Source organism: Corythoichthys intestinalis, chromosome 16 (assembly GCF_030265065.1).
Source record: "Corythoichthys intestinalis isolate RoL2023-P3 chromosome 16, ASM3026506v1, whole genome shotgun sequence".
Taxonomy (NCBI): domain Eukaryota; kingdom Metazoa; phylum Chordata; class Actinopteri; order Syngnathiformes; family Syngnathidae; genus Corythoichthys; species Corythoichthys intestinalis.
The window spans coordinates 20231273-20255152 of record NC_080410.1 but is presented as its reverse complement, the minus strand read 5'-3'; the positions used below and the strand labels follow the sequence as shown (position 1 = coordinate 20255152).

General features: G+C 38.5%; 1 protein-coding gene across 5 annotated transcripts in view; it reads left to right on the top strand.

Moving 5' to 3' along the window:
• Positions 1-23880, top strand: part of LOC130904785 (thyroid hormone receptor alpha) — a 94953-nt gene that overhangs the window by 20455 nt on the left and 50618 nt on the right. For 4 of the 5 annotated variants that reach the window (XM_057817802.1, XM_057817798.1, XM_057817800.1 and 1 more), the window contains 2 exons: positions 2088-3201; positions 23168-23396. In XM_057817802.1, coding sequence (XP_057673785.1) covers positions 23341-23396 — 56 coding nt within the window. In that variant the 5' untranslated portion in view covers positions 2088-3201; positions 23168-23340. Of the gene's footprint in view, positions 1-2087; positions 3202-5179; positions 6454-23167; positions 23397-23880 lie in introns of those variants that run through there. The other variant, XM_057817801.1, reaches the window with a different exon arrangement.

Genomic DNA, 23880 nt, shown 5'->3' with positions numbered 1-23880 from the left:
GACATAGCTGTTTCATTAAGAAACAATTGCTCACGAAGTGTCAAAATATTTGTACATGTGGCACCGCATAAACATTTTGTGCAAACTTCATTTCTCGACTTGACGTGGAAGAGAATACACCATCATGGCACCATCGAAAAAGAAAAAAAAAAAATTCTTGGGCTGATAGATTTTCTATCGAAGTTCACCCATTTTTTCGAAATCTAAAAGCAACCATTACAGTGATAAAAATATTGATATTGCATATGAGACTGTTCTATGCAAATACCGCGAGTGCATGTATTCCCATTTGGCAAAAATCAAAGGTCACTCAGCCGGAGATCTAGATCTTGTTTGCTTAATATAATCGTGTGAATCTGGCATGACATCATGCCTGTTTTTCCAATTCCAAATAAATAATTTACTGTACTAAACTGGCACATTCATCATTAAGCTTTCCAGACTGAACGACGACACACTTTCAATCACAAAGTTTGTTTTAAAAAAAATAATAGTATGAAGAAAATACGCTATGAACACTCATAGTGCCTTTGGTCATTCAAAGGCTAACAGTCTCTTCCGAAGCCCTAAAACCTGCTGCATTCAGACCTAATGCTACATAGGAAAATACATTTGACTATCAGAACATTACCGGACTTCATCTGATGTCTGAATGTGTCTATAGAACTTGAGTAGTTTTTGCACACAATTTGGCAAACTGTCACCTCTCTTTATCTATTGTCAATTAATTGGGAGCAGATAATGTGTAAATGCTCTTTTTTGATGAGTGTCAAATTATTAGAGACACACCCAAGTTGGGAATACCACAACCAGCCAGCTCAACTATGGGACCGCTGATGTTGACGATAACACTTGACAGGTGCTTGTAGTGGTAAAGTTCTGCTAGGCATTTCAAAAGATTAAGTCACTTTCCTTCCTTCCATTTAATGTCCCATTAATGTCATGGTGGTGTTAGGCATGGTGATGTGATGGGAAAAAAAGGGCAGACCCAAACGCTGGGAAGCGTGCAGTGCAGAACTAATTTCTTTTTTAAATAATTTCTGGTAATTAGATCCAAAAAGAAGTATTTTCAAACTGTCACAGTCCTTTATTGCCCCTCTCCCAGATATTCTGAAACATGTAACAGGCATCAAATTAAAACTGAGTCAATGTTTGCACACTAAATAGAAGACTTACAAGACGTGTCACACCTTCTCAAAAACACACGCACCACTGGTAGCATTGCTTAATGTTTATTTTTTTGTTTGTTTGTTTTTTGTGCAATTACCCAGAATTTATGTATTTTTAACTCTTTCACTGCCATTGACAATTATATAATTGTCCAGTCATGTTACCCTTTTCATCTTTCTGCTTTAAATTTAATTGAGTTTGTCTCTAGTCGATCCATTCCATTTGAACGGATGGACGTAGAGTATATCAAAGTAAATGGGAGCCAATAGCTCACTATAATGTGTAGAAAAAATCCAAAAGCTTAAAGGTTAAAATAGTTTTTTAATCGTTTAATTGTAAATCAAGCCAAAAGCAGGTTCTACATCCTTGGTCAAAAGTTTTCGGACTCTCTCATTCATCAGAATGGTGAAAAATCTTAAAATTTATGACGGCGAGTGTAAATTGGAAGAAAATAGTTTCGACCATTTTTAGAGTGAAATTACCTACAGGTAGATGTTTCTGGTGCGCTGGTTTGTAAGGAGAATAATCGCTTTCATTGCCCATATTGGCCTATGACTTAGGTAGTATTAAAACAAAAAAAAAAGTATAAACAATAATCTGCACCCCCTTAGGAGAAAAGGAATTAAACCTATTGGTCACAATAATGCATTACTGTAGGTGTTTATGCGCACAATCTCTATATGAGATATAAAATATTAATGCATCCCTCCAAAATGTTTATTTATTTTTTTTAATACACAAGTAAATACAAATAATAATGATTTGGGGAAAAGAAACCTATAATGTGGTAATGTACAAGTAAAAAGATCCACTCTTGGAATTAATGTGCATATCCATGTTTTAACTTATAGTCATACTCATTTCCAAGTCTGATATTAACGTTCTGTCTCTGGTTTGTTTGTTTGTCTTTTTTGTAGATGGACACGCTGAAGAATCCTCCCAATCTGAGTTGAGAACAACAACAGGCTATTCATTAGTGACTTGGACCACAATGCTTTTTTTAAAGACAGGATTTCTACCCGCTCACTTCCTTGGATTGTGCTCAGGCTGATAACTTTCTATTAATTACAGTTTAAACCACCAGCATTATTTTTTACATAATACAAAATTTTGAGATACTTCGACAGACTCCTAGCCACCATCAGCTACTCCATCCAGTCAGAAGCTTTATACCTCCTTTACAAATACAAATGGATCAAAACAATTATCTATAAAACCAGTTCCTGCATTTTTCTTTGTGCAACATTTCTATAAATACCTCGGGGATACTCTCCATTTACCTACCTCTTCCATCACAAAAGCCAACTCAGTGACCGGAACACAGCAAATCTTACACCTGTGACCTCTTACTGCTGTAACCGTGACAACCTGGATTGCCTCTCAAACTCTTTTTGCTGCAAATGTTACACTCAGCAGTAACTCTGGACCTCATACCACATGCTGGCCTGGATCAATGCATTGTTTAAAATTGTACTCACCTGAGCCCTGAGATGGTTTTTACTGATTAAACTTCTTGCTGGAGGCTAATGTACAACAGCTTCAGCCTCACCTGTCCAGTAGCATACCTCAGTTGACAAATTGTCTACATACTCAGTAAAAGTAACAAAAGGGAACAACAAGGATCATTCAAAACCCAGGTGCTTCAATTGCCCAATGGACTTCTCTTTTCAAGTAACTTTGATTTGCCTTAGAGACTGATGTATAACAAACGTAGCCGAGGAGTCCATTAGAGAATCATTCTACAACATCAATCTCAGTTTGCTTCTCAACATATATATACTTAAAGCCCAAATGTTTATGTAGTAGCACAGATAGACGATTAGAGAGGCCTTCAGAGGTGAGAGGTTTCATTCCATTTGAGATTCCTATCATCAATTTAAGCCTCCAGAGAAATGCTGATCAACAAAGAATGCAGACTTGGAATATAGACATTTAAGAATTCAGTTTATTGAACGGAAAGTCTGAGAAGATTCGCTGTGATTACTACGAAAGAACTGAAGACGCCTTAAGAGTAAAGAAAGGAATGTATCGGTGAGTTTTATATTTTCTATTTTCCTGCTCTCTTGTCTATCTTTTTAAACATGGTTGGCAAAAAAACATTTTAACTCATTGGCTGTCATTGTCTGTGATAAACTTCCAATCCATTTGACTGGGATAGCTGGCAGCAAATGATCTTTCGTTATTCGCTGCCAACCCTCCCAGTTCAAATGGATTGGATATCTACTTTTAACAAACTCAGGTGAATTAGAGTGCATATAGTACATGCTTTGTTAGTATGCCACCCCCCTTCAAAAAAAATCCCTGTTTTAGAAAATAGGTACAGTATGCAGGGGTTTTACTGCTGATAACAAGGGTTAGGTTCTGAAAAAGAAAGCGTAAATATGAATACATTTGTAATTGCCGAACCGCGAATATGCGGGGGTCGACTTGCTCCATCATTGATAGTCTCCTCACATCATAGCACCATAACTTATTCCCATCCTCTGCTTCTTGTTGGCATGGCAACACAGTCTCCCCCACCACCTGTGGCTTGGATATGCTGTAAAGTATAGTGGACTGTGTCAACCAATGACATTCTTGTTTAGGGATGAAGAGGTGAGGTGGGAGTGGGTGGGGTGGCTCTCTCAATCACAAATGCTATTGTGATTACAACATGCCAAAAAAGCAACAAGCCAGCCTTATGATGTTTGTCTATGTGGACATATTTGTAAGTGACCCACTTTTGCTGTTGTAAAAGTACATCGGGGATAAACTAAGACAGGAGGAAATCTCATTACTTTGTAGTGTATGTATGCGGTACACATATGGACCGTGGGCATGTGTAAGTGGGCCATTAGATGAGTCATACAGTGTCTGTCTGGGGACTGTGGCTGTAGTCATACTACCAGATTGTGTTTGTGAATTTGTGTATATTTTTTTACAGGCCAAAAGGCTATTAAGTCTCCACTCAGGTTTTTGTTGTTCTTGTTGACACCAACTTTGAAGTCCTACTACTCAGTCTTTCATGAACCAATGGTCTTCAAACTTGGTAGCTATGTAGCATAGGCCAGTACCTAATGATCCTTAAAGCCCGATTATATATTTTTTTCAGGGCAGATTAATTAATTGCAAAATTACTGTAATTTCCCGAATATAAGGCGCACCCGTCTATAACGCGCACCCCAAATTTACTTGTAAAATCTAGAGGAAATTATTGTACCAGTGTATAACGCGCACCCTAATTTTAGCACTAATATATAGAAGAATACAATAAAACAGAGCTCATGTACAGATACAGAAATGCCATTTTACTGACTGGTGAAACACAGCACAAGCATAGCACATTTGTAGTTCAAAACATTACCGTAAACTGACGATATGTACGGTAATAATATGATCTGATAACTTCTTGAACTTACCAGAATCCAGGAGAAAACAAAACAGATATGACTTTTCTTTTAAAGGCTGCTGTATAACTTGCTCGTTTCATCAAGATGAATAAATGTTTCCTCATGGATTGATACGGTAAAATGAAGTGAGAACGTAAGTCGGAAATCCGAGAGAGCTCATCGTTGTCGACATGACAGTAACAATAGGAACTATTGTTATTTGGGTTTGAGTTTCCCGAGGGACGGATATAGTTGACTGACACAGGAAGTCTGTTGTGTTACGTTTGTTATAGTCCGAGTTGCGGAGCTGCAATAAACGTTGACTCAAATGAGTTCAAGAAACCAAATTCTGTGCTTTATGAAGAGTGAAAAAAGCAGAATTTAGCACAGACGAAATCATTCGGCCGATCAGAGTGAAGTATTACCGAAACAAAATGGTGACGTCACGTACCGTAATGGTCGGCAACGGATCGCTGCATACGTTTCTTCAACACAACATGGCCGTGTCAATACAAAAAAAAAATCTGTTTATATATATATATATATATATAATCTTAGGGCTGTCAAATGATTAAAATTTTTAATCGAGTTAATTACAGCTTAAAAATTAATCGTAATTAATCGCAATTGATCGCAATTCAAAACATCTATAAAATATGCCATATTTTTCTTTAAATTATTTTTGGAATGGAAAGATAAGACACAAGATGGATATATACATTCAACATACGGTACATAAGGACTGTATTTGTTTATTATAACAATAAGTCAACAAGATGGCATCAACATTATTAACATTCTGTTAAAGCGATCCATGGATAGAAAGACTTGTAGTTCTTAAAAGATAAATGTTAGTACAAGTTATAGAAATTTTATATTAAAACCCCTCTTAATGTTTTCGTTTTAACAAAATTAGTCAAATTTTCAATCAAAAAATAAACTAGTAGCCCGCCATTGTTGATGTCAATAATTACTTACACATGGCTTATGGGTGCTGAAGCCTATAAAATCAGTCGCATCCAAGCGCCAGCAGAGGGCGCCAAAACTCCATAAAACACAATTAACAAGTGAGCGTTTCACTGTACCGTCATTTAAATCTGTCCGAGCGGGTAATCTGCGTTAATTGCATCAAATATTTTAACGTGATTAATTTAAAAAATTAATTAACGCCCGTTAACGCGATAATTTTGACAGCCCTAATATATATATATATATATATATTTCTGTCTCTATCTATTTACCCGTGTATAATGCGCACCATGATTTTACAAGTTGATTTTGGGGCGCGTTATATTCGGGAAATTACGGTACAGTTATAAGTTACCCAGTAGAGGGAAGCCATATGTGGGTTAGGATTTTGTCCAGTACAGAGTGCATGTGTGCACAACAGATTGGCTTATTGGTGCCTGTGTTGCCTATATTTTACAAGCTTGCCAGTAGTGGGCATTCTTCAGCCACACTTGCATGTAAACTGCAGTAAAGTAGCAATAGCGTACCGCACGAGTGCTATTTTTAGACTGCAAGGCCGTGTGACGTCATCGTCGTAAACCAGAAGGGGGTCAACATAGAAACGAGCTCGCATACAATCCGTGCTAATACTGCCCTTTTTTCTGCCGGTAATCTTTCAAAAAAGAACATGCTGAGTAAACACTAATGCTATTGAACTTGCAGAAACGACTCTAGACATTACGACAGTCCACATATGAAGGGTGTTTTCTTCATTCGTTTGCCGAAGCCAAAAACTCAGAAGGATAAATGTGAACAATGGATCAACTTGTCCGGACTTCCAAAAGACCAGTTTAACACCAGCAAGGTGAAACCATTCACCTTCATATGTAGTAAACATTTTGTTGAGGGCCGTGGTCCTACAGATGACAATCCTGATCCACTGCCTGCCACAGCCTGCCCCGAAGAGGTAAGCCATTTTGATATAGGTAGGCTCTAGATGTAACAGATTTACTTTTTCTGTTGTAAAAGAAACAACCTTAGTTAGGGAAAGTGTGAATAAATTAATAGAATTAAGATTTATGTTGAATGAAAACATTAAAAGTGTTCGGTGGCTGTCACTGAGTAGCATTTGTGATCGCTACACAAAAATGGCAATTTAAACTACCCCCAAGAATTGTCAGAGACGTAAGACAAGCAGAGGATATAATATATAAGAAAAACAGGGCATATATGGTGGTAAAGGATAGATTGTTGAAACTGGAGAATGTCAGTGGCGTAAGGCAATGTTAGTAAAAAAAAAAAAAAATTTAAAAAAGAGAAAAAGAAAAAAAAAATGCACACAAGAAAAAGGTGTTAAAGCTACCTCTGGATCAGGCTGGCTCTTTTTCCCGTGTTTTTCAGACTTCTATACTCAAGCCATCTCTTTAACTGAAAATGTATATGTTCTTCCACATCTTTACCAATAAATTTGGCACCAGGGACATCATTTTCAGACAGAATTAGCAGGTGTAGCTCCGTAGACATCTCATTCGTACATTAATTACATGCAACTAGCATGTGGGACAAGCGCGAGTTTGACCCCCCTAGCAACAGTCACTAGCGTCATGAATATTAATGAGCAAGCGTGACGTGGTATGTGCGGTATGCTATTATCAGTGATCACAGCAACAGTGAACTGTCACTGATAACTATCTACAGCAGTCTAGTCCTTGCCGATAGATCAATTCAGTGAATTAATTTGAAAAAGATTTTGTCTCTTTGTGTACTTTTTACTTTGTACTTGGGGTCTGACACATATAGGGAAAAAAAAAGTTATTTAGGACAAAGGATTAGTACTTTATGTACTTTAAGGCGGAGCAAATGAACAAAATAAAAATGGATTGGACATCAATCGCCCTCAATGACAGCCAATGATTTTGCCCAGCTGTACAGCAGTCATTACTTTTTATTGTTAGGCTCATGCTACGGAGGTCTGGGAAAAACTTCCTTTATACATCACATGGTAAGTTACCAGACTGCTCACCACTAAATTCAAGTTACTACAGTGCTGTACGGGCAGGACCTGTGCAGTCAGAGTTCCAAGTGTGCCTCCTTTCAAAGTTACATTCTGACATTTGCCTACATCAGTGAGCTAAGAGAGACTGATCGTTAGAAAAAAAATTCAAGGCTTCAAGGTTAGCTTTATGAATTTTTTAAAATTGCTTTTATATCCCGTATATAGTGATTGTTTGCGCTGCCTAAACCTCCCAGTTCAAATGGATTGGATGTCTATCTGCATGTTACACAAACTAATTAAATTACTGCACGACTTTAATGCATTAAAATAAGGTTTCAGAGCGCCTACTTATAGGGTTGAGCGCTCATTTCATTTCTGCACTCCAAACTGATTTGTACTTATTTCTTTCACAGAGCATCAAATTTTTGTCAACATTAGTGTCTTTCACTTCACATTTCACTGCCACCTTAGTATGCAAGGAACATCATGGAGGCGTTAACCACCTGTCGAAAACCTTTTCTACCCTGATGATTCCACCTTGAGTATCCTATTACTTACCTTTAATGATGGTGCAAAGTGACAATACATTGCTTCATTTACATACAAGAAAGTCATACAAATTAGTTTTATAGACTTAGTCTGGTATTTGCCCTACATTGAAGTGTCCAGGTCTAGGATACAGAGTCCATTATGCAACACGGGGGCCTTGGCTGAATGAATAAAATGAACATCTTCGTGAGTGTGCAGTCATTGTAACAGCATAACTTAAGGAGAGAGAAGCAGTGAAGACAAGCATGGCAGAATTATAGGAATGACAAACTGGTTGGACTGTGGAAAAAGAGAAATACTATTGGAGAAGGAAATGGCAGTGGAATACATTAGAAAGGGGGCAATACAAAGCAGAGGTGGAAAGTAATGAGTTACATTTACTCTTTTTACTGTAACTAAGCATTTTATTGCCTAACTTGTATTTTTTTGTGTAGCTCATAAACTCAGTAATATAAAACTTTTTAATTAATTTGCTTAATTTGCACAGACATTGTAAACGTAAAAGTCACAGTCAGTTACAATACTATAGCGATTGCAACGAGCTACGAGTTAGTATCTATAGCATTGGTGATATAAATACTATGGCTGCTACCGAGAAACATACAGTAACTTTGCTAATTAGCATGGCTAACATAAGGGCACAGCACTCAAATTTTGGGGGAAAAATGGGTACTATTATAATTGTGCTTCTTTTGAGCATCTTATAAGTAAAGGGGCACCTCGATATACAATCGCTTCGATACACGATCTTTTCGACATCCGACGTAAAATTTAACTCGCCATTTATTATTAAAACTTCAATGTAACAAACATGTAAAAGAAAAAAAGGGGAAAAAGTTGGCTTAGCTTGAAATTTCAAGTCAACCAATTGCTTTTAGGTTTTGATGGCAAACTTAAACAATAAATAAATAAATAAATAAAAAAGCAATAAGTTAGTGTTGTATATACTGATTTGCTCCAACCGAGGATCAAATCTTAGCCATCATCAAGGCAGTCGAGCATGCAAATGACTAAGCTAAACACCCTGGCTGACAGCCCAGTTACCAGCGCGCTCTTTTGAAGGCATCAGAAGTGATCAAATGCTGCATGATTTATTCGTAGGTCCACTCTGATTAAGCCATTGGCTGCTATTAACGGCACCAGACATGCAATCTATTTAAAATGGGAGGGCTGGCAGCAAATGAACATTCGTTCTTTGAACTTATTCATTTGTTCATTGATCAATTGTTCATTCGCTGCCAGCCCTCCCAGTTTAAATGGTTTGGATATCCACTGGTGACGAACTACGGTAATATAATTCAGAGCTGAACGATGAAAAAAGCCACATGATTGGACATCTATTATCTATGCATAAGTGATAAATGTCCAATCATTAGATTTTTTCTTTTCCATCTTTTTGCTGTAAATTGAAATTAATTTATTTACTAGAAGATATCCAATCCACGTGAACTAGGAGGGTGGCAGTGAATGAACAAATTTGCTGCGAGCCCTCCTAGACAAAATGGAATGGACATCTATCGCCGTCAATGGCAGCCACTGAATTAAGTGTGGCAAGTGAAGACTGTATGGGAGACACATCCCTTGGCAGAAACTGGAATGTGGAAAAAAAAAACAGGGATGCCAGCATAGACGAAATTAAATGAAGGAAGGGATTGATTAGATTAGTTTGGAATGAATTGGATTACTAATATTTTATTTTCATATATACATTTATACATGCATTAGCTCATTTGACCATTAGTGTAGCTTTCCAGCATTTGTAACACTATTAAAGGGGTTATACTCTATGTCTTGTTGTGGGAAGGGGAAGCACGTGCGCCCAGAGCCAATGATTTTATAAGTGTGGTACGAGTATTTCTATCTCTAGTGGTACACGCTTAAATTACTTAAGTTAACATGTTTTTGCTTTAAAAAATTTATCAAGAGGCAATTTGTATTTCCTTTTTATGTGAAATGCATTTGAATTGAATCATTAGGCTATAGTTTATTTTTAAGTACTTAAAGAGCATATGACACGAGAAAAAAATTCTTAAATGGCATTATTATTTGAATCAGAATCATATTTTGAGACTATTCGACTATATACAACAATTTAGCAAAGCACAGATGACGAGAAATTAGTCTTTTAATCTGCCGGTTAGCCACGCCTACCATTATAGGGCTTTAGCTTCCCCAACAGGTGGATGACGTCAGCAGTAGACTGGGCTCATCGGTTTTACTATTCAGCCCATTGAGGGGGAATTATTCAGAACGAGGAAAACGCGACGAAGAAAGCCGCAAAATGTCATTGTTTCAGTCTCTCTGCTCCAATATTTTTACAGGATATTCTTTTTATCCAAGTATTTTTCCCCAATAGCTATATAAATGGCTTGAGAAGGACCAGTCAGCCCGTCTAGGGGGAACTATTCGCAACGAGGAAAAGGCGACGAAGAAAGCCGCAAAATGTCATTGTTTCAGTCTCTCTACTCCAATATTTTTACAGGATATTCTTTTTATCCAAGTATTTTTCCCCAATAGCAATATAAATGGCTTGAGAAGGACCAGTCAGCCCGTCGAGAGGGAACTATTCACAACGAGGAAAAGGTGACGAAGAAAGCCGCAAAATGTCATTGTTTCAGTCTATCTACTCCAATATTTTTACAGGATATTCTTTTTATCCAAGTATTTTTCCCCAATAGCTATATAAATGGCTTGAGAAGGACCAGTCAGCCCGTCGAGGGGGAACTATTCACAACGAGGAAAAGGCGACGAAGAAAGCGGCAAAATGTCATTGTTTCTATCTCTTTACTTCAATATTTTTACAGGATATTCTTTTTATCCAAGTATTTTCCCCAATTGCTAAATAAATGGCATGGTCATGACAAATAACAGTCTTGTGCTGAATGGAATATGAAATAATAAAAATGCATTTATTCAGGACGACATGGCAAAATTACTCCATAATGGTCAAAACTGTCGACTTCACCTTTACTGTCGCACCTCCTGAATGATATTTTATGACACCTAAATGGGACATATGTCATTTCCTTCCCCGGCTTCGGAGAATGTAAACAAACCAGAAGGCGTGACAGCTAGCCGACATGCTAACCCGAACCGAGTGATGTTTCAAAGTCTTCAAAGTGGAAAATCACACATAACTATCCTGGATTATTTGACATGACGACCCGGTTGTCGATTGTCTTTGTGGATCGGCAAACCGCCCGGCGGAGAGCAATTTACAGTTCGTTCCCCAGAGGAGGGTGGCTGGAGTTGTTGTGCAGCTAACGTGCTGCTGCTAATGAGCATTAGGAGAGCTTTTTACATGCCTATCAATGATCAAACATAAGTAGTCCTTCATTTAAAGGAAGTTTGTAGTGTTTACTTTGTAATCGCTGTATTCGTATTTGACATAATACAAAACAAGATGTTTATTCACTTCCTCGTAAGTCCAATGGTCCCACAGTAGATATCCACGGTGAATGGGAACCTTTTGAAACTCCAAAAAGGCGCATACGCCTCTCCCTCATACAGAATGATTTTTCTGCAGCCGTTTGGCTGGCGTGATGCGAAAAATAAACGTATTAATCCGCAAAATCAGATGAATCCTTCGTCCTCATACACAACAGTGCACTGTAGCGTGAAGAGGACGTCTTCTACCGTACACGTCACAGCGCCCTCCTCCTCAATGCAAGACCGAAACCGGAAATCACTCATTTTCATCGCGCGAGATTCAAAAAACTAAATAAAAATAGCGATCCCTTCCACACACATCCAAGCGGCCCATATCATTTCGGGGCATAAAATACCGCGTGTATTATGAAATAAACATGCTTTTTCGTGTCACATGCACTTTAAGCTTTTGCTAAAAACATTTGGACTTTAATTCTGTAAAAAATTATTAACAACTATTAAGTAATATTTTTGAATGTTAAATTAACTTTGGTTGTTAAATTTTGATTTAGTTTTTTGTTTTTAGAGTTTTGGATATGTGTACTGTAGGAATATACTGTATACTAGATAGGGTTGAACAATTTGCGGGAAAAAAATTCTGGCAGATATTGCAATTTTGCAGTGATTCACAATTTTTCATTAAATCTAGCTTCAATGCAATTTCCCAATATAGTCATATTAATAAACGTGACGTAAAATGTCTTCATATAAGCATAACATATTGAAAGCTATGACACTTAAAAAAAAAATTTTTTTAAACACTTTTTTGTTATTCATTTATGTATATCTTAAAGTTTTTAATGTAAAATTAATTCTTTTTTCTTGTAAAATGAAAGCTTTGGAATTATAACCTGCGTGTATTTTTTAGCAGGATGGGATGAATATTAAGGCCAGTTGCACTCCTATCTTTTATTTCAAGTCATTACAATGGTGCTTTGAGATCCAAATACTGTTTTGGGGGTTAGTACTTGGTGTCAAAACCACCAGCCTATACTATTTGGAGTGTAGTAATAGAAGCATTCTTGAATTTCCTGCTAAAGGTTTTTCATGTTAACTCTTTCAGTTTCATTAATGATAATAGACCTCCAATCATGTGCATCTTTTCATCAGAGTGCTGTGAATTTAAATTAGTTTGTCTCTAGTAGACATCCAATCCATTTGAACTGGGATTCTGGCAGCAAGCTATGTGTGTGAGTGTCTATAAATAAAATAACGTGAAGAAGAAAAAATTGCAAGGTCCCCAGAAAGGCCTTTGAAAATTTTACAACTACTTATATGATGCTTTGTCCAACTTTTTGTTCTCCTCTAATTAATTTTAAGTCAAAGAAAAAAGATGTCCACTCTCAACCATTGCGTCTTTCTTGCATGATAACAATATTGCATGTAGGGCAAAGCAAACAAGAGCATAAAGATTCATGGGTAGCTTGCAACCTCACTACAATAAAGAATGCCGTGTGAGACAATACTGTATGTAAGCATACACTGCCTTCCCAGCACTAAGTAGGTTAACATAAATCAGATCTAGTGCTTCTGTACTCTGTGACCCACGTCTGTTTGAGCTAAGACTGAGACTAGCACTTCATAAGTCATGAACTTATTTGTACTGATAAAACCATGCCAATCACAATAGTTATGGTTAATCCATGCATACTGTGTTGCTTTTAGCCATATACAGTCTGTTCTGACATATTTCAACTGCCATTATCTGGTAGCAACTAATGAGGTTCTGCATGGCATTTTTAAAAAAGCTTAAATGGACCGTCCCGTGTACTTGCAACCTCAGTGGATTAAGCACAATTCAAGAAAAAGAAAAATCACTTACATAACATTGCTTTTGTTCATTTTTTAACTCTTTATAGGCCAAGTCACTATTTTTGGTAATTTAAAAAAAAAAAAAAAAAAAAGCTTCATAAAGACCTGGTTTTCACATAGTTGGACATCATTGTGTAGGCCACAATATTAAATTTTGGTAGCAGCTGTGGCACTACATGACCCAAAATGTGGTATTCACTAGGCCTGTCGCGATAACAAATTTTAGTGTGCGATAATTATTCTCATGAATTATTGCGATATGCGATATTATTGCGCCCCCCCCCCATTTTTTTAGCCAATTTACAATAACACAGAGAGAATACAGTATATATTAACATATCAAATACACCCATTTAAGCGCGATAAATATTTACTTTTAAATTAAAAAATAAATCACAACTAAAAACAATAGACCATGCCTCTTAAGTAAAAAACAACAATATTGATACTGCACAGAATAAATAAAATGTGTTTTTAAAAAAATGGCACTTAATAACTTAAGCATTTAGGCAAATGAAAACTTTTCCCGTCATAGCTTCTGCAATGGTGTTCCATAGGGATGCAACGATACAGTTAAGTCATGGTTTGGTACAGGGCACACGATTTTTGATCCGATTCAATACATTTAATGCTCTGTAAAAAAAATAACAATTATATTTTTTGTTTCTTTTGTTGTTGTTTTTGTTTTGTTTTTTGCTAACGAGCAAAAATTAAATTGCCATCATATAAACATGCATTTTAGTGCATAATATTTATGTGCTTACTTCTTACTGATCTGAAAAAATTTTGTATAAAAGTGCTGAGAACAATCTTTACTGTTTGTAAAGTGAGGCAGGGCACACTGTTGATTGCTACAGCTCTCTTAGCAGCTAGGTTTACTACATGAGCAAGACATCCTATTTGTGGTCCGAATCCATCTGTGTCACGTACTGAGTTAACAATATTTGCAACATTATCTATAGTCACTGGTATGGATTGATTTGGCCTTCTTAACTTCCATTCAGTCATGACAGTTTAGAATTCACCGATGTAGTATATGGACTACGTGTCCCATAATCACTCTGGGCTCACGTAGCCAATGGCATGGGATGTAGCACATCTAGTTTGCCATTTCATGATATCTAGTGTGTGCGCGCATTAAAAAAGTTAGCAAGCGCCACTGAAGTCACGTCTGCTCATTATTACACAACACCAGCATATGATAATCGACTTTCATAAACAGGACGAGTTTGAAGCACAGCGCTTTTAATTTCATTCTACTGTTCGTTGTCAAAGCGAGGTTGTTCATAGCAGCCAAGTCGGTAACAATGTTTTGGCGGACTTCGTTGTAAATATCCGGCGTTGTGCTGGGAAATAGCCGCCCCGCGCGAAATTTCACTCCTGACGGGAGCGCCCACACGTCAACAACACCGGCGCGCCATAGATGGTCCACAGCAGGGGTCGCGTTAACCGAATATTTTCCGTTGTTGACCGATTTTTTAAAAACGGTGACGGAAAAAACTGAAGTCCATCTGTCATTTTGACAGGTTGCAATTAACACCCCAGACCACAGGGTGGCGAGTGAGCATATTAATTAGCTATTGTCTCTCTTGATGCATGACGTCGTTGGCCTTACTCTGAAAAATGTCAAGGCAACTGAGTGTCCGAAGTTTCTTCAAAAAGCCCCAAAACGACGATGGTGTTGATAAAAGAGGTGAAAAAACAGGGACTGCACAAGCGGGCATGCAACTCAAGTCCATGCGCACCAGGAGGAAGGTGTAAGACTCCGTTCAGGCCACAGTAGGTGAACTGTTAATTTCATTGTTCCATATGTAGCCTACCTACAGGGGCCACAGTCAGCTGTTTTTGTCACTGCGGAGAAAAAGTTACATATTCATCTGCTTGATGTGTGATGGCACGGTGTGGATTCTCTATTAAGCTTGTTCGGACAGAATATTTATTTAAAATGAATGAAAACTAAATACTATTGAATATGTTGAAGCGGTATGCAATGTTAAGAGTCTTGTTAGCTCGAATTGCTGTGTCCAGCCGCTGTACCTCTGCTGCTCTCTGTGAACTCTCTATTCTATCCTACACCTGCTGAACGCGCGCGGCTCTTAAGTGTCTCTGTCACGTGACTGTGTCATATCCGCTAACGCGCTCGGCCAAATGGACACACAAGTACGGAAGGTGAATTATGCCAAACAAAGGGTCACCACAATGTCCTTATCATCATTTTAAAAATTTAAGTGACGGGTAAAAATAGATTATGACCGGATTTTTATGACCCTGTCAGTCAAAATGACAGACAACGAAAAAGTCTAGCGCAACCTCTGGTCCACAGTCACTCCAGAGCACTGACGCGGCCGGTATACTTTGAACAATAGGATATAATGGGAACGATTGGCTCCGGCGCTAGCTTTTGCGGACCTGGAACGAAGATGCATTTTGCGCGGTTGGTAACGATGAATCCGAACTTTTAACAGCACGTCTGCCGCACGCACGTGCACGCGAGGAGATAAATCGCAGCGGAAAAATTACCGCCTTCATTTTTATTTATCGCGCGATAAATGGAATTATTGCATCTTGCGACAGGCTTAGTATTCACAGATGTGGAAACAACAGTGGGGCAAATAAGTTTATTTTATTTATTTGCAAATCATGGTGGAAAATAAGTATTTTGTCAATACCAAAAGTTCACCTCAATCCTTTGTTATGTACCCTTTGTTTTGCCTGGCACGGCCAGACTGTTCTCCCTGTATTTTTCAAACACTGAGCGAAAAGTCTGGGAACCAGCCCATTAACGGCCTCTCGAGCAGGTACAAAATCAATCGACAAATCAGATTCGTTTATTTGCGTGACGTGTTCTTAACGAGCAACGCCACTCTTGCGCGTCGAAAGTCATCCCCACAACAACACAGATGGTGAACAGGACAGCCGAGAATATGTTCCAATCCACGGTAAAATCAGTTTTAAATTACCAAAAACACATCAACACGAGTCATTGACAACAGTCTGTCTCGCGCTAGCCATGTAGAATAAACTCCGCTCTCCTCGTATGTTTACTTCCGCGCGCAAGTCCCTTGTCCTGCCCTTGTCGTTTTACTAACGTCACGTTTGCCCGTCGCTGATTGGTCCACTCCGCTGTCTGTTTGCTGTGGCTTGCTCCGCCCTGGAAATTGTATCCGCTGAATGGTGGCCAGACTCAATAGCTGGAACAGCGGTGAGTGTGGTGTACCAGGCAACCCTTTGTTGGCAATAACGGAGGCCAAACGTTTTCTGTAACTCTTCACAAGCTAGTCACACACTGTTGCTGGTATTTTGGCCCATTCCTCCATGCAGATCTCCTCTAGAGCAGTGATGTTTTGGGGCTGCCGTTGGGCAACACGGACTTTCAACTCCCTCCACAGATTTTCTATGGGGTTGAGATCTGGAGACTGGCTAGGCTACTCCAGGACCTTGAAATGCTTCTTATGAAGCCACTCTTTTGTTGCCCTGGTTATGTGTTTGGGATCATTGTCATGCTGAAAGACCCAGCCACATCTCACCACAATGCCCTTGCTGATGGAAGGAGATTTTCACTCAAAATCTCTCGATACATGGCCCCATTCATTCTTTCCTTTACACAGATCAGTCGTCCTGGTCCCTTTGCAGAAAAACAGCCCCAAAGCATGATGTTTCCACTCCCATGCTTCACAGTGGGTATGGTGCAATTCAGTATTCTTTTTCCTCCAAATACAACAACCTGTGTTTCTACCAAAAAGTTCTGTTTTGGTTTCATCTGACCATAACACATTCTCCCAGTCCTCTTCTGGATCATCCAAATGCTCTCTAGCGAACCGCAGACAGGCCTGGACGTGTACTTTCTTCAGCAGGGGGACACGTCTGCCAGTGCAGGATTTGAGTCCCTGGCGGCGCATTGTGTTACTGATAGTAGCCTTTGTTACTGTGGTCCCAGCTCTCTGTAGGTCATTCACTAGGTGCCCGCGTGTGGTTCTGGGATTTTTGCTCACCGTTCTTGTTATCATTTTGACGCCACGGGATGAGATCTTGCATGGAGCCCCAGATCGAGGGAGATTATCAGTGGTCTTGTATGTCTTCCATTTTCTAATAATTGCTCCCACAGTGTATTTCTTTACTCCAAGCGTTTTACCTATTGCAGATTCAATCTTCCCAGCCTGGTGCAGGTCTATAATTTTGTCTCTGATGTCCTTCGACAGCTCTTTGGTCTTGGCCATAGTGGAGTTTGGAGTGTGACTGACTGAGTTGTGGACAGGTGTCTTTTATACCGATAATGAGTTAAAACAGGTGCCATTAATACAGGTAACGAGTGGAGCCTCGTTATACCTCGTTAGAAGAAGTTAGACCTCTTTGACAGCCAGAAATCTTGCTTGTTTGTAGGTGACCAAATACTTATTTTACACTCTAACTTGGAAATAAATTCTTTAAAAATCAAACAATGTGATTTTGTGTTTTTTCCCCCACATTTTGTCTCTCATGGTTGAGGTTTACCCATGTTGACAATAACTGGCTTCTCTAATACTTTCAAGTGGGAGAACTTGCACAATTAGTGCTTGACTAAATACTTATTTGCCCCACTGTATATATAATTAAAAAAAAATTTTAAAATCGTGGTCTCGCCCACCCGGGCGGTATGGTCCCTCCTTTCAAGCTCGGGTCCTCTACCAGAGGGCTGGGAGCTTGAGGGTTCCGCCCATATATATGTACATATATATACACACACACACATATATATATAATTTTTTTTTTTTTGTAATGAATAAATAAAATGATAAGTTCATCGAATGTAATTAAAATGAATAACAGAAATATGTTGTAGTTATGGCTCCTAATAACACTAATATGTTAGTTAAAACCCTAACTCCCTAAACTTTTCAGGATGTTCAGATTGTCCCCATCAACTTTTAAGTAACCTTATTTGCATTATATAATGACTTCAGTAATATAGGTCATTTAGATTGCCTTTCCATGTTGTATGGATAGAATTCACCCTTTCATTATTAAGTGAATTATTCTCATTATGTTCAGACTTACATTTACCCCTTTTCCTTGCTGAATGTGTCGGTCCATTTTCCCCCCTTCAGATGCACGTTTGATTGGCAGATGACTATAGACCCCCCGTCCCAACACAACCTCGACAGTAATACATGTCTATATGCTGTCTCCACCGCCCCCTTCGAAGAGGGGGGATATTAGAAATTCTTTTCGGCCACCACCCCAGGAGCAGCAGCCACCGTAAATAATAAGGATGCAACAATACTCATTTTTATATTTAACTGTTCGATACGCCCTCTTCGGTTCAATACGCAAAAACATTCGATCCAAATGAAAAGCTCCCAAAATGTATTTTCCGAATTTATTTTTGTCGTCTCTCTTGTTAAAATGTCCAGCACAGCTTTGCCTTGAAAAAACAAATGCTAGGCTGTGGTGCACGAGGATCATTGCTTGTGAGGAAAGACAGAAACTTAAGGAGACAGCTTGCCGGCTTCAATATCGTACAGATCCGTTGTTTGGCAGCATTTTTGGTGAGCTGGTATGCTATCCCCACTCGTACATATTCAACAAAGACTGTCTTTACGGATACGTACAACAAAGTCCGCGAATGTATTGTTGCCGACTTGGCTGCTACGAATAACTTCGCTTTGACAACAGTGTGTCAGAGAGCGCTAACTCACGGTTACATGATGAACAATAAGTGGCAAATTTAGAACGCTGTACTTCAAACTCGTCCTGTTTATGAAAGTCGATTGTCAAATGGTGGTGTTGTGCAGTAATGAGCAGACGTGACTTCTGTGGCATTTGTTAACTTTTTTAATGCCCCGAGCGCGCACACACTAGATATCATCAAATAGCAACCTAGATGTGCTATGTTAGATCCCCCAAGTCCCATGCCATTGGCTGTGTGAGCCCAGAGTGATCATGGGACGGGTAGTCCATATACTACATCGATGAATTAAACCGCCATGACTGAATGGAAGTTAAGCAGGCCAAATCAATCCATACCAGTGACTATAGAACTATATGCTGCAAATATTGTACATAACACAGATGGACTCAGACCACAAATAGGATGTTTTTCTCATGTGGTAAACATACCTGCTAAGAGAGAAATAGCAATCAACAGTGTGCCCCGCCTCACTTTACAAACAGTAAAGATTGTTCTCAGCAATTTCATACAAAATTTCTTCAGATCAGTAAGATGTAAGCACATAATTATTATGCACTATAATGAATGTTTATATGATGGCATAGTTATTTTTGCTCGTTAGCAAAATTAAAAAAAAACATAAAAAAAAATAAATAAAACACTTTTATTATTTGTTTCAGAGCATTAAATGTATTGATCGAATCGAAAATTGTGTCCCTCATATCGAAAATTGTATCGAACCGTGACTTAACTGTATCGTTGCTTCCCTAGTAAATAATATAAAAAGACGTCAATGTTGTGGACGCTGGAGGAACGAGCCACTAATTTTGCCACTGACAGTCTCACCTGCATCAGCGGTAGCACGGCATTAAACTGTGTAAACTTGCCAACATGCAAAACTTGAGTACACTGCAAAAATGAGTTAAATCCCCTTGTTTTCAGTGTAAATCTGCAAGACATACCGCATTTTTCGGACTAAAAGTCGCACCTGAGTATAAGTCGCACCAGCCATAAAATGCCCAACGAAGAGAAATAAATATATAAGTCGCACTGGTGTATAAGTAGCATTTTTGGGGGAAATTTACTTGATAAAATCCAACACATAGAACAGATATGTCATCTTGAAAGGCAATTTAAGATAAAAATACAATAGAGAACAACATGCTGAAGAAGTGTACCATGTACAGAGCATGAACAACGAAATGCGAACATGCCGTCCTCACCAGGACGCTACGGCTCGGTCCTGACTATACAGCGAGCTTAACTCCCTGTTAGAGTTGAAGCTAGGTTTATGTACACCTAGCTTGGCTAAAAAGAACACGCAGGAAGTCGATGTAGCTTTTGTGGAGGTTGGTTGCTGCTCCCCCCAGTTGGTGTGAAGCAACCTTATTTATTCAGGGGAAAACAATGGGATGGGAGGGGTCAGGAAGGCATCATGGGACATTGAGTAGATCACATGGGGGCCACATGGCCCAGAACAAAGGAAAGGCTAACTAGACAGAGGTTATCCTATCTGGTACCTAACTATAAGGAAAGCATAAATGTTAACTGTATGCACAACAATTCCAACACTCCCAAATGACGATGCTAGATGTCCGTATAATTTGCTGAATCAATTTCGTCCACGATACTAAACAGGTTCGCATCAACGTAAATAAATGATAATTAGGTGCTATTACAGCAATGACACAAACGGTTAGCATACGTTTGCTAGCATTAGCACATCGTTCAAACAACCACACAACTGGCTCAAAATGTCCGATCGCGGGTGGAAAACACACAATAACAACAGAAAAGATGATACAGACAGGTGTTGCTCTGTTGAGATATTTTACAAGAATAAACAATGAACGTAGGTTCGCAGCCGTGTCTTTCCCTCTCTCGCCCACTCGCTCAGACAGAGACGCTGCGTAGCTGTCAGTCTTCTTCTGGCGTGTGAGCGCTCTTCTTTGCGTAAACAAGTGCGAGTGCGCCCCCACGTGGGCGTGAAAGCGCCACAAACTAAAAGCATGCATTTGGATTTAAAAAAGTCAATGATACAATTGAACATGCATTGCCAAAGGCAGAATGCGAACATGGCCATAGCTATTAAGTTATTCAGATAACTATAGCATAAAGAACATGTTAACAAGTTTACCAAACCATCAGTGTCACTCCAAAACACCAAAATAACATGTGAAATGATATCATAATGTGTTAATAATTTCACACATAAGTCGCTCCTGAGTATAAGTCACACCCCCAGCCAAACTATGAAAAAAAAAAAACTGCGATTTATAGTCCGAAAAATACGGTAATTGACATGATCTGCCAGTGCTTCAAGTAAATTTTATTCAGATTTCTTGAAATAAGGAAAATAGCTAGCTGAAAGTTAGATTGGCAGACTTTCTCCCATGAAATTAAGAATTTTAGCTTTTTTTCACTTTTACGAAGGATACACATCGGCATATTCGTGGGAAATGTAGCCCTCACCCCCGTTGACCTAATCTGTTTGGTCTTATTAATGTTCCATCCCCAGCAAAAAGTTTACATGCAGGTTATGCTGTTGTACCGTTCCTGCCAATTTAAAGACCTAACCTACGCCCTTGTTTCATCGCCATTCAAAACGTTGGATGTCTACTCCAATTTGACTGGGAGGGTCGAATGAACTCTCAATGGCAGCGAATGAGTTTGATGAATGCCCCATATTGGGTTAAACACGTATTTTTAGGCCATATCACCCAGCCTTAATATAAGCATGTGTCCATAGATGAGGGAGCGTCAAAGTAGTGGTGCAAATCTTTTTCTGTCAATTACATTAAAACAACATAACACTTATTATTCAGTTTGTTCGCCACCTTTCACCTATCCTACCTTCTCTTTGGCTGAAAAACTGAAAAATACACTAGAAAAGGACCATTAGTGACATCTCTGTAAACGGCCAAAGTTGTTAACCTTAAACACTAGTTTAATAACAACACTGTATTGTACTTTTAAATCCTAATGCGAGAGCTGCACTTCGTCTTACATGTCAAAAAAATACATCTCCTCCTTTCCCTCACTCACCAATGCCATCTACTAGCACACATGAGGATGTGAAGCATTTTTTTTTTTTTGTTGGCAATCATATTTCATATAGTTATCCTATTTTTACAGTTGTCACATCACCTATAGCTTCATGTGGTTTCAAGCCCTCGTGGTTATTCACAGTGTTACACCTCATATGTAGCCAAAGTCGTGATGTTTTATTCCATTTTAGGGCCCAAGAAAGTAATCTTAATATGTCTGTTTCTACCACCAAAAATCACATTTGTTAGAGCAAAATCTAACATCTAATCTTTCTAATCTTTTTTTTTTTGTGTGTGTGTGACTTGATGTTCCCAGGGCATATGAGAGCCACTAGATGGCAGCACAAACAGGTTAATAGCCTCCTTCCTCTTTGGCCAGATTGCACTGTATATTTTTTCCTAATATCTGTACAGACACACACAAAAAAAAGTTTCCACCACTTAATTGCCACACATAGTTGAACTATGTTTATATATATACACCCTTCTTTAAATAAGACATGACGAACCAGCCCTTTTGAATTTTAATGGGATTTAAAGTAAACTACAGCTATAACCTTGTAATATTTACCAATCTTTACCAAATAATTTAAAAAAAAGGTTTATTTTTTAAAATAAAGAACAAACATTTTAAATAAAGAGGATGTTTGCATGTTAATCCTTTCTTTTTCTAGCTTTTATTTTTAACTTTACTTTTACTTCACTTCTACTTACTTTTTTTTTCTATGTTAATATTAAATAAATTAAAAAAAAAAAAAAAAAAAAACTTATTTTAATGGATAGTCAGGAAAAAAATCACTTCGTTCATTGCCTTTCAATGACAACAATAGAGGTCCAATTCATAAAACTGGGAGGACTGTCTGCGAATGTTTCAGTGCCATTGACGGCGCTGTCAATAGCAGCCAGTGAGTTCAATGAGTGACCTAGAAAGGGCTAATCTTGGGGATCATTTTTGTGGTTTGGTTTTAATCCAGAGAGTTACATTACTGTGAAACAGTTTTTGTAAACAATGTTCTTATTTTAACTTGTGCTCAAAAAACTATATTACCTCCAAAATAAGTCCTGCTTTGGGATGCGTCATCATATTTACTAACTGGAGTGACATTCATATATTATGTCATATTATGTCTATAATTTACTGCAGCATGTCATAGCACAGTTCTTGATGTCACCGTTTCTCCATCTCTCTCTCCTTTTCCAGATTTCTTTTGCCTCAACTGTTTTTGTGCCAACCAAGTTCCTCCCAGCCAATGGGTACAACCATTCCCATGTGGCTGCCTATTGAAGGGTCTTCTATCAAATCCTAAGCAAGCTGGCAAGGTCTTGGCCAACCTCATTGTCCTGCCATTGGCTGCTGGATGGGACTGAGGCTGAATGGAGCCAGAGCCCAAGAAGCAGAATAACGACTCATCAGAGAAAGATGAGAAAGGGTAAGAGAAATAATTGCACAGTAGTTCAACCCTCTATGGATAATGCACTCATTGGCTACTACTGACATTGCTTGACATCCAATCCATTTTGAGGTGGAGAGGCTAGCAGGGAATGATCGCTGCCAACCCTCTCAGTCAAATGGATTGGACGTCTAGCGTTGCTAATGGCAACGAAACTAGGGCTGCTACCATTAACCATTTATAGAGCACTCAGTTAACTCATTCACTCCCAGCCATTTTCAACAGTGCAACCCCCTTCGCTCCCTGCCGTTTTACTGGATTTTGACTGATTTTGCAAGGCCCACAGAAAATTCTGTTCTATTGCTTTATAAACATGGAACTCACCAAAAGAAAGATTAGACTCTTCTTTCAGCAGGGAAAAAAAGTTAGTTGATATCTTTTTCCATTCTTTAGAAATCAGCATTAGAAAATAGCGTAGTTTGAGCAATTTTCCAATTTCTAATGAAAAAACAGAGAAATTGAG